The sequence below is a fragment of the Candoia aspera genome, chromosome 3, assembly GCF_035149785.1.
Source record: "Candoia aspera isolate rCanAsp1 chromosome 3, rCanAsp1.hap2, whole genome shotgun sequence".
NCBI classification, from domain to species: Eukaryota; Metazoa; Chordata; class Lepidosauria; order Squamata; family Boidae; genus Candoia; species Candoia aspera.
Window position 1 is genome coordinate 105,967,192 of NC_086155.1, and position 14,003 is coordinate 105,981,194.

At 41.6% G+C, this 14,003-nt stretch overlaps 1 protein-coding gene across 1 annotated transcript in view; it reads left to right on the plus strand.

Annotated features, from left to right (window-relative positions):
• The first annotated feature begins 2,866 nt into the window (after positions 1 to 2,866).
• The window catches only part of ASTN1 (astrotactin 1), a 252,732-nt gene continuing 241,595 nt past the window's right edge, over positions 2,867 to 14,003 (plus strand). The window contains exon 1 of the mRNA XM_063299889.1: positions 2,867 to 3,194. Within this exon, the coding sequence (XP_063155959.1) occupies positions 2,867 to 3,194 (328 nt within the window). The remainder of the gene's footprint in view (positions 3,195 to 14,003) is intronic.

Genomic DNA, 14,003 nt, shown 5'->3' on the forward strand with positions numbered 1-14,003 from the left:
TTGAATACTTCCCTTATAAACCTTTATGCAAAGAATGATAATTGTCCTATCAATGTACTGAACATCCTGTATATTGCATTTATTGGAATCCAAATTGTTTCTAAACAATGGACAGAATACTATTCAAGTTAAATACTCTGACTGAGTAAACAACAGAGAGAAGCAGGTGCTTGAACCAGTATTAAAACTGCTGAACTTCAGCTAGATTTGATTCAATGATTTGCCATTAGAAGTCTTGATGTGAATCTGTTGAAATCAATAGGAAATAAATAAATTGTGAAACTTTAATAATATTCAAGACAATTATGATGGTTTTTTTAACCATTAAATTCTCAGATTATGAACCGCACATTAACAAACTGAGCGATTTAAAAAGTTCAGAATGTTTGAATTCAGTTCAATTATTAGAAGTAATTTAGAATGTCAGAAAAATGTCCCAAATGTGGTTTTCAGCTTAGGCTGAAAACTTTAACAGGCTATATCAAGAGAATAATTAATTCATTAATTGCATACATTAAGTATCTCTTCCCTAAGAATATTCATTTTACAGCAGTCTGACTACATAAAGGTAGTTTGCCAGTTTCTGGAGAAAATCAAGGTTCGGTCTTGATTTGAACTGGGAAATTTTCCACTACCTTTAATGAGCTGGATTGATCTCTTGGTGCTTTTATAAGTGCTAGTAGCAATAATGAGACAAGTATAGCTGTTCATTTGCAGAATTGTGCAACCTTTGTTCCTTCTAATACTCTTTCACATTCTGTATTCTCTGTCCATGAATATAGTGCTGATTTTTACCTTGGAGATCTGGATTCAAATGTCACTCATTTATGTATGCAACAACTACTTTGTAAGATAACTTTCTAACATAGATGTTAGTGTGTGTACTAAGAAACATATGTTTTATGCAATGTGTGGGTGACAATGGAAAAACAGACCCATTTTGTTTAATATTATGACAAATTGAGGGGAAGTAAAACCTGGGTTAAGTCAGGTTTTTTTCTACAGATTCTTGAGAAAGTCTGCGCACAGTAGTCTACTTCACAAGTTTTTAGGTCTATATCTTAAAGTTCTTAAACTTTGTCTTAAAATATAGAGTGTGGATGTCAAAAGCACATGCTTATAAATGAATATATGATATTGTAACTTATAACACCTTTAATAGCAAATATGGGCTTGCTTCAGTATAAGTGTGAAATGATTATTATTTTTTAATCAAAGATACTTAGTTGGAGAGAACACTGAATGTTTGAAATAAATCCAATTTAAAATCAAAGCCATTTTGATGCTGAAAAGACTCTAGGCTCCCTTTCCTCTTGACAATGTCTATGGATCCTTACGTATAGAAAGTGCATCACATATCTGAAATGTCATTGCTTTTAAAACTTCTGTGATAGAAGAGGTATGTTGCTGAGGAGGTCATGAGGTATGTTGCTGAGGCAGTCATGAGGTAAAAGTCAATGGGGATATCTATATATGTTAACTCTAGATTCTATCAATTCAAATGCTCCAACATGCACAGAATATAACAGCTCCAACAGTAAACACAATATATGTGAACACTGCTTTTATTCAAGCAGTTTTATAATTGGGGAAGCTGCTGTGAACTCGCAATAAGGTTGGTAAGTGGGTTATGGATAAGAAGACATTAATGAGCAAAGCCAGCTAACACTCAGTCCACTGTCCCCAAGAATTATCTCAAGCAGGTCACATGCAGAGGTCTTTGCTAATGAACCAGATAAGTCCATGTAGAAGAACCCACAAAAACAAGCATTTGATTCACAAAATCTACTTATGCACAAGTCTTTAAATGTTAAGTCTTTTTATTCCACTTTAAAGGCAATGCAACACTATTCCCTAAGATAAGTGAAGCAGAATAAAGTAAGTAAATGCTGTGAATCTGGTAACCATACGAACACATTCATGTGCCATTTTTTGTGTAATACATGAGTGGTTGTCATTGTCACTGTTACTATCTTCTCCCAAGGTGATTAAAAAACCCGTTTCTAATTCAGCCTACCACCCTGAGATTTCTTGGTTGGTCTCCCATTCAATTATTACCCAGGTCCCACTCTGCCTAGTTCTGGAGGGACCATTTTAAGATAAGCTGCCACTTCTGTTGGCCTACAACAGATAAATAAAAGCAAAAAATAATAATAAAGTTTCCTTCAAGTCAGTTCCCCTCCTGGTGATTTCATGGATGGTTCTCTTTAGTTTTCTAGGTGGCAGAATGGAAATGGTTTCATTTCTTTTACTTCGGGATTTGTGATAATGTGAAAAGGGATGGATAGGCCTACCAACAGTTATTCACCAAAATAGCTTAAATGGAACCTCCAAATTCAGGGGCAGTGTACTCTTTCAAGTTTTGGCGGGTGGTTGTGGATGGCTGTTACCGTTACATTTGACTTGTGTAATTCCCAGAAACATCTAGTTTGCAAATGAGAAAAAAGGGTTGAACTAAATAGAAGTTGGGTCTGGCATGATTCTTACCAGGCGCATCTCTCAATTGCCAGGGCCCTGGGAAAGCCTTGAAAACATTTTTGCATGGGAAAATGTAGCTGCAGCTCCCCTCCCCACCCCGCCCGCCACCCGCGTTGTATAATCCAGGTGGTGACTAGCAGCCTGTGTGCGGGAGTGAGCTGGGGAGAAGATGCAAAGGAGGAGGAAGCCAGCCAACTCGGAGACAAACCCGCTTCCCTGATCTTCTCGTCCGCTGCCTTGCAGCGCCTTGGAGACAAAGAGCCTCCCACAATCCGCCCCTTTCCTGATTGCATTGCAACCGCAAGCCCCTTTCTGGACCAGGGATCTTCTTCCCCGCCCCCTCGGCCGGCTCCTCTGTGCCTGCAAGGCGAGGCGGATCAGGCGCAAGATGGCTTTAGCTCGCGTTTGCATCTGGCTTTCTTGCTGCTGCTGCCTCACGGTCGCCGCCGCTAATGCCGCGGCCGCCGCTGCGGCCGCCGCCGCCGCCGCCGCCGGGCCGGCTGAAGCGGACGGGGACCCTTCCAAGGAGATGGAGTGCAAGCTGAAGAGCATCACCGTGTCGGCGTTGCCCTTCTTGCGGGAGAACGACCTGAGCATCATGCACAGCCCCTCGGCCTCCGAGCCCAAGCTCCTCTTCTCGGTCCGCAATGATTTTCCCGGGGAGATGGTGGTGGTCGATGACTTGGAGAACACCGAACTGCCCTACTTCGTGCTGGGTGAGTCCCCACGTCACCCCCTCTCGGCCTGGTTGCCCCTTCTCTTAACCACAGGCCCAGTCCCCAGACTCCCGCATTTCCTCCCCAAATTCCTACAGCTCGGAGATCCCAGCTATGGCCACTCCAAGTTGCCAACCAGGTTGTGGCTCTTTGCACCCAGGGCCTTTTGTGTAAATGAGGCCAGGCTGAGCGGCCTTTCGTGCCGCGCGCTGGGTGGACTTTCGCACGCTCAGTGGCCCGCTCTTCCCCAGCTCAGGGAGACGGGGAGAGAATGAAGGCAGCGCTGGCTGCAGTTGCTAGAAGCTGTCTCCTTAGCTTGTTCACCTCGGCAGGCTGCACCCTCCGTGCCCTTTTTCTGGTCATGCGGCGGCGGAGTGAAAGGGGGAGCGGATACGTGGGGGCACGCAGGTGGGTAGTTTGAAGAACCGAGCGGGCGGTCTGGACTCCAGAGCAACCGCCGCGGCTGCCTTGGCTTTCGTTGGAGCGGATGGCATTTGGGAGAGGGCCCGCTAGGCCCAGCCTTCCTGCGCGTTGCCTAGAGAAAGAAGGTGTGCGCGAGGGAAGAGAGATGCTCCTCCTGTTCTTGGCAGTCGCCTTTGTCGTTCGCTTGTTGAACCGAGCGATAGAAAGCTGCGAGGGAGATTGCCATGAACAGCCTCCGTGCCTCTGTGTGCACAGCAGGTGGGGCTGTGCAGGTGAGGACCTGGAGCAGCGATGCTGCTGCTTGCTCATCAGAATGGGCAGTGGAGAGGATGACAAGGAGTTCTTGTCCCTTAGAGTGTCTGCATGCCCCACTCAAGCATGAACTACTCAAGCGCACTTGGCCATATTCTATTTTGTACAAACCCAACTTGTGTGGTTACTTTCTGGGTCAGTGTGTCATGTGAAGCCAGAAATAGGTTAATTAGAAAACCAGAAAATGTGTTATCTATGGGAAACCACATCATGTGAATACAGCCACTATCTCCATTTTCTCCCTAGGGTGGCAGGTAGAACTAAACTTATCCAAGCAGTCTGAGGTAGGAGGTGAAATGAATGGGAGTAGTGACAATGGTTTTTTCCCCCAGTATATTTCCATGTTATGGATCTTTGCTGTTACTCAGCTTTTGCTGTATTAGTATAACTTCTTGTTCGTTAGTGGGACATTGTCTTGCATCTTATTGGGCTAAAATATATGGTCTTGGGCAGGGGTGGGGGGTATTGTCACGATGCTGGTTGGGTGATGAATATCCAATGACATGCATTTCCTGCCCTTTATTTTAAAGTATAGGCACTTCAGAAATTACCAGTGATTGATCAAGGCTGGTATAGTCAGATAGCATGTATCCCCCAAAGTTATGGGTACAGGTGAAGAAGCAGAGTAATGTTTGCAAATCATGGCTATATGTTAGATTAAACATGAAAAATTGGTTACATTCTAGAAGAGGAAGGATTGGCATAAGGCTGTTTAAAGCAAGAGCTGGGGATGAAATAAGCCCATTGCTTGACATTTGTTGGTTGCCAGGATGTTCTGGTGGTGATTAAGGAACTTGATCTCACTCACTGGGCCAAACAGTGGTCAGGAATGGACCCATACAGAATTGGGCCTATTTAGGTAATTAAGTCCAATCCAGGTTTCAGTAGAGAGATCCAAATCAAAGCATCCCCTCCATGTTCCCAGCTGAATTGCCTTGAGGATAATATCCTCAGTGACAGGAGCAGAATAAGTGAGTGAGAATGGCTCTTCCAATGAAGCTACACGGGCTTGCTTTTGGCAAAGGTGAAGGCATGAAGAAGAGGTATTGTTATTAGAATGGTGATTATAGCAGCCAAGCATAGAGGCAGCACATACTATATCACCTAGAGGGCTGGCTGTGGCTCATTTTCTTCAATAGCAGCTGGCATGAAGCTAGTGCTGGTGAATGCTCCTGAGCTGACCTTTGATACCCAATTAATATTATTTTATGTATTGATTTAATGAAGCATTTAGTATCTGCACTCATTGTTCATTCCAAGAGTGGCTTGCTCTCAGTACAGAATCTTAAACATCAAGAAATTAAAATACGATGATGAAATGTTAACAGCTACATTAAACATAAGTTTATAAAATAAAAAGACTTTTATTCATTGCCAATGAAACAGATTTGGTTCCAAGTAAATACTTTTTGGTAAAAGAGTTCCAGGGTCAAGATGCCATCCCAGAAAAAAATCCAGGTAGGTGACCTTAAGGTTTATTTTCTTTGTGTTGTAGCTGCATGCATTTGTCTTGATCCTAGGTCACATCTTTTTTGGAAATAATTTCTTTCCTGCAGTCGTTGTGCATTCTGGTGAGCAGAGAGATCAGATGTGAACACATTTATTAGGTCTCAGAGTTTCACCTGGTTTTTAGGGTTTTTGCCTTTGTTTCCTAGAAACTTTAGAGACGGAGTCCTAAGGTTGAGCTGAAAATAAAGGCTCCATGTCTATTACTTCCTCCAGCTTCTTCATCCAAATCTGAGTATGGACCATGTTGATTGGGCTGCTGAGAATTCTACTCAGGAATATCTAAGGGGCTAAAAGTTCCTTACACTTGCTGTTCAGTGGCATAAGGTTCCACCCTAATTCTACAGGATCTAGCCAGCTACTATTTTTTACTTGTCAGTCCTCCTCTTTACAGTCATGTCAGTAAAAAAAAATAGGAGACATTATACAGGAAATGTACAAGATATAGTCCTCATTTGCTGTAGCCCCAAAGGAACAGTGTCCCTCCCACCCCACTTGTTTAAAATGAGCCGTGGAAGAGAAATCTTCAGTGCTTTTAGGCTTAAAGCAGCCTCGTGTATCCAGAGTATTATATACAGCTGTGCAGCCACCCATGGCTATAGATTTCTCCCTTTGCTTGGTTCACTCATTTGGGCATATGGTGGTGCCAGACATGGGGACATGGTGGAGGCTGGGTTAAGAGGTACTACTATATCAACCATCATCCTATCCGATGCTACATCTTATGACACCAAAGAGGTGGTCAATCATGGCCAAAAGGGGAAAGAAATCTTAAATACCTCAAAATACTTCAGGTATTCTGACAGTATGATCTAAATTAACAAGATAAAAATATAGTCAATATATAATAGAAATATGAGAGAAGAAGAAAAAAGGAGGATAATAATGATCTTTCTGCTTTTTCTTGCAAAATGATGAACAGAAGAAATATATACCATGTGTGTTCCACCTTAGTAATCCATGTTTAGTGTCTTCTTATATCCTGTCAGCAATGTGCCAGTGTAATGAAACTTCATACATAAAATTTCTGATGTGTATCCTTAGTTATTACCTGACACCCTAAACAGCTGCAAAACATTTCCATAGAAACTCTCTTGGGCAACATTTCTTATATTCAGTACCTGGTTACCTAGCCCATTAGCTAGATTAGATGTGTTTACTCAGAAATGGTTCCTTGGAAGTAGGAAGTTAAAAACCATCAAGAAAGGTTTTTTTTGCAATCCATACAAAATAAATTGTCCTAGATTTCTTTCTCATAATCTTTCTACATGATTCACAAATAGGGTATTATAAAGAACATATACTGTATTACTGATGTTGTGTTTGTTACATATTTGCAACTTGATGCTCAATGTTATTTCACATGGCACAAATGGTGAGGCAAGGCAAGGCATCGGTCTTCATGACAGATCTGGAATTGAGGCTAATTGCAAACTTCTTGCAAATGCTATTTTTAAAAACTGCTAAAAAAAGAGTGTTCTGTTTTAGATTATTGGGATAAGTGGCAGAAGGTCAGATTTTTCTTATCTTCTCACTCTGCTAGTGTGGTCCAGAGGTAATAGAATAATATCCAAATAACCAATATTGTTTTGTGTGTGTTCTTCACAATGTAGTAAACATTTGAGTAAATTATGCCACTCCAGAAAACAGGTATTAATTTACAGAATTGATTATTTTCCTTTTAAAGAATAACATTCTTGCCATTCAATTATGTGAATACCCATTTGCCATCTGAGAACAAACTATATGTGATGGTGAGATGTGTGCATGCAAAATAAAAAATAAAAAACAAAACAAAACAAAATGGAGCAGTAGAGACTGTAATAATTATAGGAGAATAAAAATTCCCTGAAAGCCAGTGTGGTACAGTGGTTAAGGCATCAGGCTAGAAACCAGGAGATGGTGAGTTCTACTCCCACTTTAGGCACAAAGCCAGCTGGATGACCTTGGGCCAGTCACTTTCTCTCAGCCCTAGGAAGAAGGCAATGGCAAACCATTTCTGAAAAATCTTGCCAAGAGAACTGCAGGGACTTGTTCAGGCAGCCTCTGAGAATCGGACATGATTGAACGGATTTTTAAAAAAATTCCCTGGTAACAAAATATTAATTATTATATTAATTTATCCTGTTTCCTTCAAGGAAATCAGAGCAGCATTTTTAATCTTAGATCAACTTTGTGGCCATAAATAAGAAAAAGGACCTTTTTCCTAAAGTCACAAATTATGGATTTGAGCTTAGAATTCCCATATTGAAAGCCAGCACTAGACTCTTCTAGATTGACACAGTGTTGTTTGAGTGGCATTAAAATGTGATGACCAATACAGTAACTATGTAAGTGTGTATTTTACCATCAAAATGTATTGCATACCTAAATAAATAATTGCATTTTGTGGAGTTTGAAAAGATTAAATTCTACTGGTGGCTACATTAATTTTTTATGGTACCCATATATTATCCCCACTCAGATTGTCAATAATTTAATTCTCCCGTTCTGCAAACAATTACTTGCAATTCAGTAATTGACATGCAGCTCACCTTCTGCCTTCAAGACTTATCTGTCCATCAAAATTTCAGTACTGTCTGCATGAGTCTTGCCTCATGCATGAAAATTATATAAAAATCTGTAGGATAGAGTTTTATTTTTTCAGTGAGAGCAACCATGTACCCTCCCTCCCCACTCTACAGTTCTTCTATTAAAAATGCTACCCGTTTTAATACATTCTCATTACATTAAATTCACATGGCATACATTAAGTTCATTTAATATTTTTCTGTCACCTATTTGTCCATGCCAGGTTCTCTAGCACTGCAGGTTATGTGACTGAATATTTTTTCACATGAAAGAGTTCCCTGAATATAGAAAATTGCTACAGCACGGAAAAGATCCTTTCCTGGATCGGGAGGCCCTTCAGACAGTCACTCATGCCCTTGTTATCTCTCACATAGACTATTGCAATGCGCTCTACATGGGGCTACCCTTGAAGAGTATCTGGAAGCTTCAGCTGGTCCAGAATGCAGCTGCACGGGCTAGTTTTGGTGCCCCTAGAAGGGCGCATGTAACACCGCTGCTATGCGAGCTGCATTGGGTACCAGTTTGCTTCCAGGTCCAATTCAAGGTGTTGGTTATACCTTTAAAGCCTCACATGGCATGGGGCCAGGTTACCTGAGGGACCGCCTCTTCCCCATTACATCAGCCCATCCCATCGGATCATGCAGAGAGGGCATGTTGCGGACCCCGTCTGCAAGAGAATTTCATTTGGTGGGGTCCAGGAAGCGGTCTTCTCTGCAGTAGTTCCCGCCCTGTAGAACATGCTGCCCCTGGAGGTGAGGTTAGCCCCATAGCTCCTGACCTTCCGGAGGAACCTGAAGACCTGGCTCTGCTGCCTCGCTTGGCGTGGAGTGGGGAGTAGCTCCACATGGGGATGGCTGGTACCTTAGAGCGCTCCTCCCATGTATGGACTCTATTAGACCCTCCTGCCGCTTGGATTTTATTCCTATTTTTATTTTATTTTTATATTTATCTATTAAGGGTATTTATATATTTATATATTGTATTTATATTTTATGCTCGTTTTAATTGACTATTTTATTGTAAAACGTCCAGAGTTCCTCCAATGGGAGGAGATGGGCAGGGATAAATTTAATAAATAAATAAAATAAAATAAAAAGAGCTCTACCTCTCTGACATGCATCTCCTTTATTTAAAGGCATAATATGACAATTGTTTTTTGTAGGAGGGAGTTTTAAATCATATGAGGCCCCAATCTGCAGATTTACCATCTCAGTCTAGCTTAGTTTAGTGGGTAAATGAAGCAGTGCTTTTGAAAGGAGATGGAAAAAAATAACCATTGAGATTATGGATAGTGAATGAATTAACAATGGCCCTTTAAATTGATATCCAATCTAAAGCTGCTTCTCAGCCAGTGAGGGACTGTCTGTCTAGAGATCTGCAGCCATATATAGCAAGAAACCAAAGATCCCAGAGCAGTAATTTACATAGCTGAGAGAAAGATGGTATGTCAAAATGTTCTTCTGGTCATTAATTTTTGATATCTCATCCTTGAAAATAATAATAAAACTGTATTTTGGCATGATTTTTGAAACTCTTCTTAAGTGTGCTTATAGCTGTAGTATAACTGTCATTATTAGTATTTTTGCCTACTTCTCCTGGTTTATGGAAGATAAATCAGGATTTGTGCCAAATGCATCATGAGTCTAGCACACATTAATATAAATGATTGGACACAAAATACCAGGTTCTCGCTGCATCTTCCATTACCGTAACTTCCTATTCAGATAGGAATATACCTGACTTGCTATTAAATATTCTTACATTTATCTTTTTTAAAAGGTATCATGGGCAGCTTACCCCTACATTAGAAGCCAATATGATAATCTATCATATTGTGCTGTAAATTAATACAGCACAACCCTCAGGGAACAACCTGAGAAAGTAATGCTTACTATAACAACAAGTCCTATAAGTGGTTCAGCTTCAGGGTCCATATGGTTCAGCTTCTTATTTCCTAGGATAGTAATTCCATTCATTAGGATGATTAATTCAATGAATTAATCATTATTTTGTGAAGAAGTGCTTAATGTTGTCTTCGTTTCTTAAACCAAGTGTGACTCAACTTGGCTGCTGCTGCATTCCAATATAATGATATAGGCCATTTCCTTGTTAGGCATTTATTTACTTATTAAATTTATATTTCAAATTTTATCCAGGAGCTTAAAGTGGAGTACACAGTGCTCCATCCTCTTATTTTAACCCACAACAGCCACCCTCTGATGTAGGTTGGATTGAGAGAAAGTAACTAACCTAGAGTCACTCAGTGAGCTTCTCTGGCTGAGGACATAAGCAGTCTACTTGCTTCTAGTTTTAACATTTGAATCATTATACTGTATTGGCTCTCAAAAAACAAGCAGAGATGTTGGATATTTACAGTAGTTTACCATCCAACAAATGTGCTAATATAATATAAAGCCTGAGAACAGGCTTTATATCAGTGAAAACTGTGCAATGCTAGAAGGAGCTATAAATCACTAGTAAGGCAATAGTTGTAATAATGAGAAGACAGGACAGCCTGGAGAAGGTGCTGATGCTAGGGAGAGTGGAGGGCAAAAGGAAGAGGGGCTGACCAAGGGCAAGGTGGATGGATGATATTCTAGAGGTGATGGACCCGTCCCTGGGGGAGCTGGGGGTGTTGACGACCGACAGGAAGCTCTGGCATGGGCTGGTCCATGAAGTCACGAAGAGTCGGAAGCGACTAAACGAATAAACAACAACAAAGGCAATAGTTGTAGGAAAAAAAATTGTCTACCTAGTTTGTCCTCTTCATCAGTTCTACATGCCCTGTTCAGCAGCTTCTGAAACTTACACTTCTTTTAACTCTGAATTAGACACCTATACAGTTTCTATCCTTCTATTTCACAAAAGCTGAAAGTAGCATTCATTTAAAATAAAATATGCATACTAAATCAACACATACACCAGCTTAATCTTACCTTAATCGTTATAGCAAATTTTCTCAAAGAAAAATGTGTTTCACCATTTTGAGGCAATCATGATAAACTATATTTCTCTACTTGCTGTTCTTATATGCAGATTTACTTAAAGATAATGAATGATGAATGAACCAAAAGAAAATGCCTTCAGAGTTAAGTTAATCAGTTGTCTAAATGATTGTATTTATTTGATTCCCCCCCCCCCCCGGGTAGTTGGTATGTGTTTGTTACTAATTCTTTTGAGGACTTTGAAATAGGCCTATCTGGCTGGGAAGGAAGAGAGTTGAAGGCTGTGAAACATGCATGGTAAATGTGCACAGAGCAGATGATGCCAGCAGTGGCCTGCGCAGTATTGATATAATGCAAGGCTCCAGAAAACACAATCCTTTGCTTGGTCCCACTTTTTCATTTCTACATGTAAGTAGGTCTCTGGGCTGCCACAGAGAAGCTTATGTCTATGGCTCAGTTGCAGCCGCAGGAAGGCTGCAAATCAGGCATTTGGTGCACTTAGAACAGGCTGTGTTCAGCAAGCCTGGCAAGGTTGCCATGGTAACTCATAGCAGGGGCCTATGCTACCCAGTGAGGCAAAGATATATTAGGGATAAATCAGCAACAGTTTCTTCTTTGCTTTCCAAACTGTTTATATTTTTCCTGCCCCCTAAACATTCAGAGAAATAAAATTGGGATGCTGGAAAATCCACATCTGGTATAATTTGTTTTTAACCAAGTGTTGTGATAATGGTATATTTCTGTGATTCATAGCTGTTCAATATGTACTTGTTACTGCTGAATGCAAAAGGAAGGTGGTCTTCACTCAAAGAGTTGGGGAACGTCATATTTGTCTAAGTGTTCCTTCCCTCTCCAGAAGAAGCTGGTTAGAAAAAGGTAGGAATGAAGAAGGTGGATATTTAATCAGCAGTGGAATAGCTTTGCACAATGGCCATCTACCTAATGTTTACATATGTACTACTCGCTCTTACTTTCCAGATTTTTTATAATAATGTGAAAAGGTGTTGAAATGTATGTTTATGAGGCTATAATCTCAGAATTATCATTGCAGATCATGTATGCTGCAGATCTGTAACATTGAAACATGTGGACATTAATAGAGGGCAAGCATTCATCATCACACTCCCCTTCTGTATGTTTGGTGAATGAATGGGGCAATAGCATCCCTATAGACTTCTTTCCATAGTAGGATCCAACAGGTAGCCTTCTCCTTAGGTGACTAATTAAGCTCATAGAAACATTTATAATACAGACACTGTGTGTGTGTGTGTATAATGACTGCACTGCCTTTGAAGACAATTCCAGCATGCAGCATCCTGTGTGTCGTCAGGCAGTTGATACTATGCCCATCTGACACCAATTCTGCGGGTCCTGCACTCGATGCCAGTAGGTTTCTGTGTGCAATTCAGAGTGCTTGTTTTAATCTGTAAGGCCCCATATGGCTTGGCACCACTGTATTTTCAGGACTCCTCCAAATGGATTCAGTCCATTTCACACATCTCTCCTGGGAGAAGAAACTGTTAGTAGTGTTCCTTTTATAGGATGTGTGTGTGTGAAGCCCAGATTAAGGTAGTCCTTGCTTAGTAACTGCCTTGTTTAGTGACTGTTTGCAGTTATGACAGTGATGAAAAAGTAACTTTACGACTGGTCATCGCATTTATGACCTTCACAGGTTTGTAAAGCTGTCAGGAAGCAGGCCAAGAACCACGCTGAGCCAATATCTCCAACTGTAGTTCTTTATTGTTCTCACCTTATAGGCAGACTCTTGTCAGACTAAAGCTACTCAACTAACCTAAGGGAAAATAACCCAGAAGGGCGCCAGGGCAGAGCTACCTTGAACCTCTTAACCTTCCCAGCAACAGTGTCTGGGCTGCGAAGCCTCTTATCTGTCTGAAATGCGTTTCCTCCCTGGGAACCAGTGGCAGCACCGGAATCTACCACAAAAGCAAAGGAAAGCTGAAGTAAGTGTCCTGTTCCATGCAATACACCAGGGAGGCAGTTGTAAACTTTACTGCAAGATTTGTGAAGCAATAAAAAGGTGGCAAGGGAAGTGTGGGCAGAAATGCACGCATACATGCACTCCAAGAAACAAACCCCAAAGTCCCACGAACTTGCCTTTAGAGAGTTCTGAGTCCAAGTGAGAGTAGTTACACAAATTCCAAGGGTCCCAAAGTTGTACGAAGTTTGTCAGCCAGTCCAGGGTCAAGACATGAGGCTTCCAATCAAGAGGTATGGAGTCCAGGTAAGCAGACAGTTGTCTCCAACACCCAGACGGGGCTTGCGGCTCCCTTTTTATAGAAGCAGACCCCAGTGGGGCTTAATTAGAAGGGCAGGGCTGCTTTTTCGCCTGCAGCCTCTCCAATTTCTGCTGTCTCTCCTTTCCGCTCTCCCTGCTCTTGGGCTGGAGGGAGGTTGCAATTCCTCATCCTCATCCTCGCCGGGCAGCAGAACTGGATCCCACTGCTCACTGGCCAGCCCCGCCTCCTCTGCCTGTCCAGGCACCCATTCGTCCGGCACCTCTGTTGCCGCCTGCTCGTGCTCTGAGGCTGCTCTGGGCGCTGCCTGCTTGCGCTCCAAGGCTGCTCCAGGACCCAGCTGTCCTTCCTTGTCCCCTGACTCGGACTCTGAGTTCCCCATGGCAGTAAGCACAGTTGCAGTTTCATTTAGTGACTTCTTTGCTTAATGACCAAGTTGCTGGTCCCAATTGTGGTTGCTAAACGAGGACTATCTATACATTGTTTCTCTGTGGTGGCCCCAGTGCTCTGGAATGGCCGTCCCTTAAAGGAAGGATGGGCTCCGTTGCTAATAGCTTTCTGGAGGCTGGTAAAAGCTGAGTTCTTCTGGAGGGCTTCGGGGTAAATGGTGACATCATCAGGCTTGTGTTATTGTATTAACTTAAAATTAACCATGAACATTTATTGTTGTGTTGTATAAAAACCACCAAGAGTCTTAAGATATGGCAGTATATAAATAAAAGAAATAATGTTGCATTTAGAATATAAATAGAAGTGTAATAAAGATTCTGTATATCAGGGTTAACATATGTCAGCTA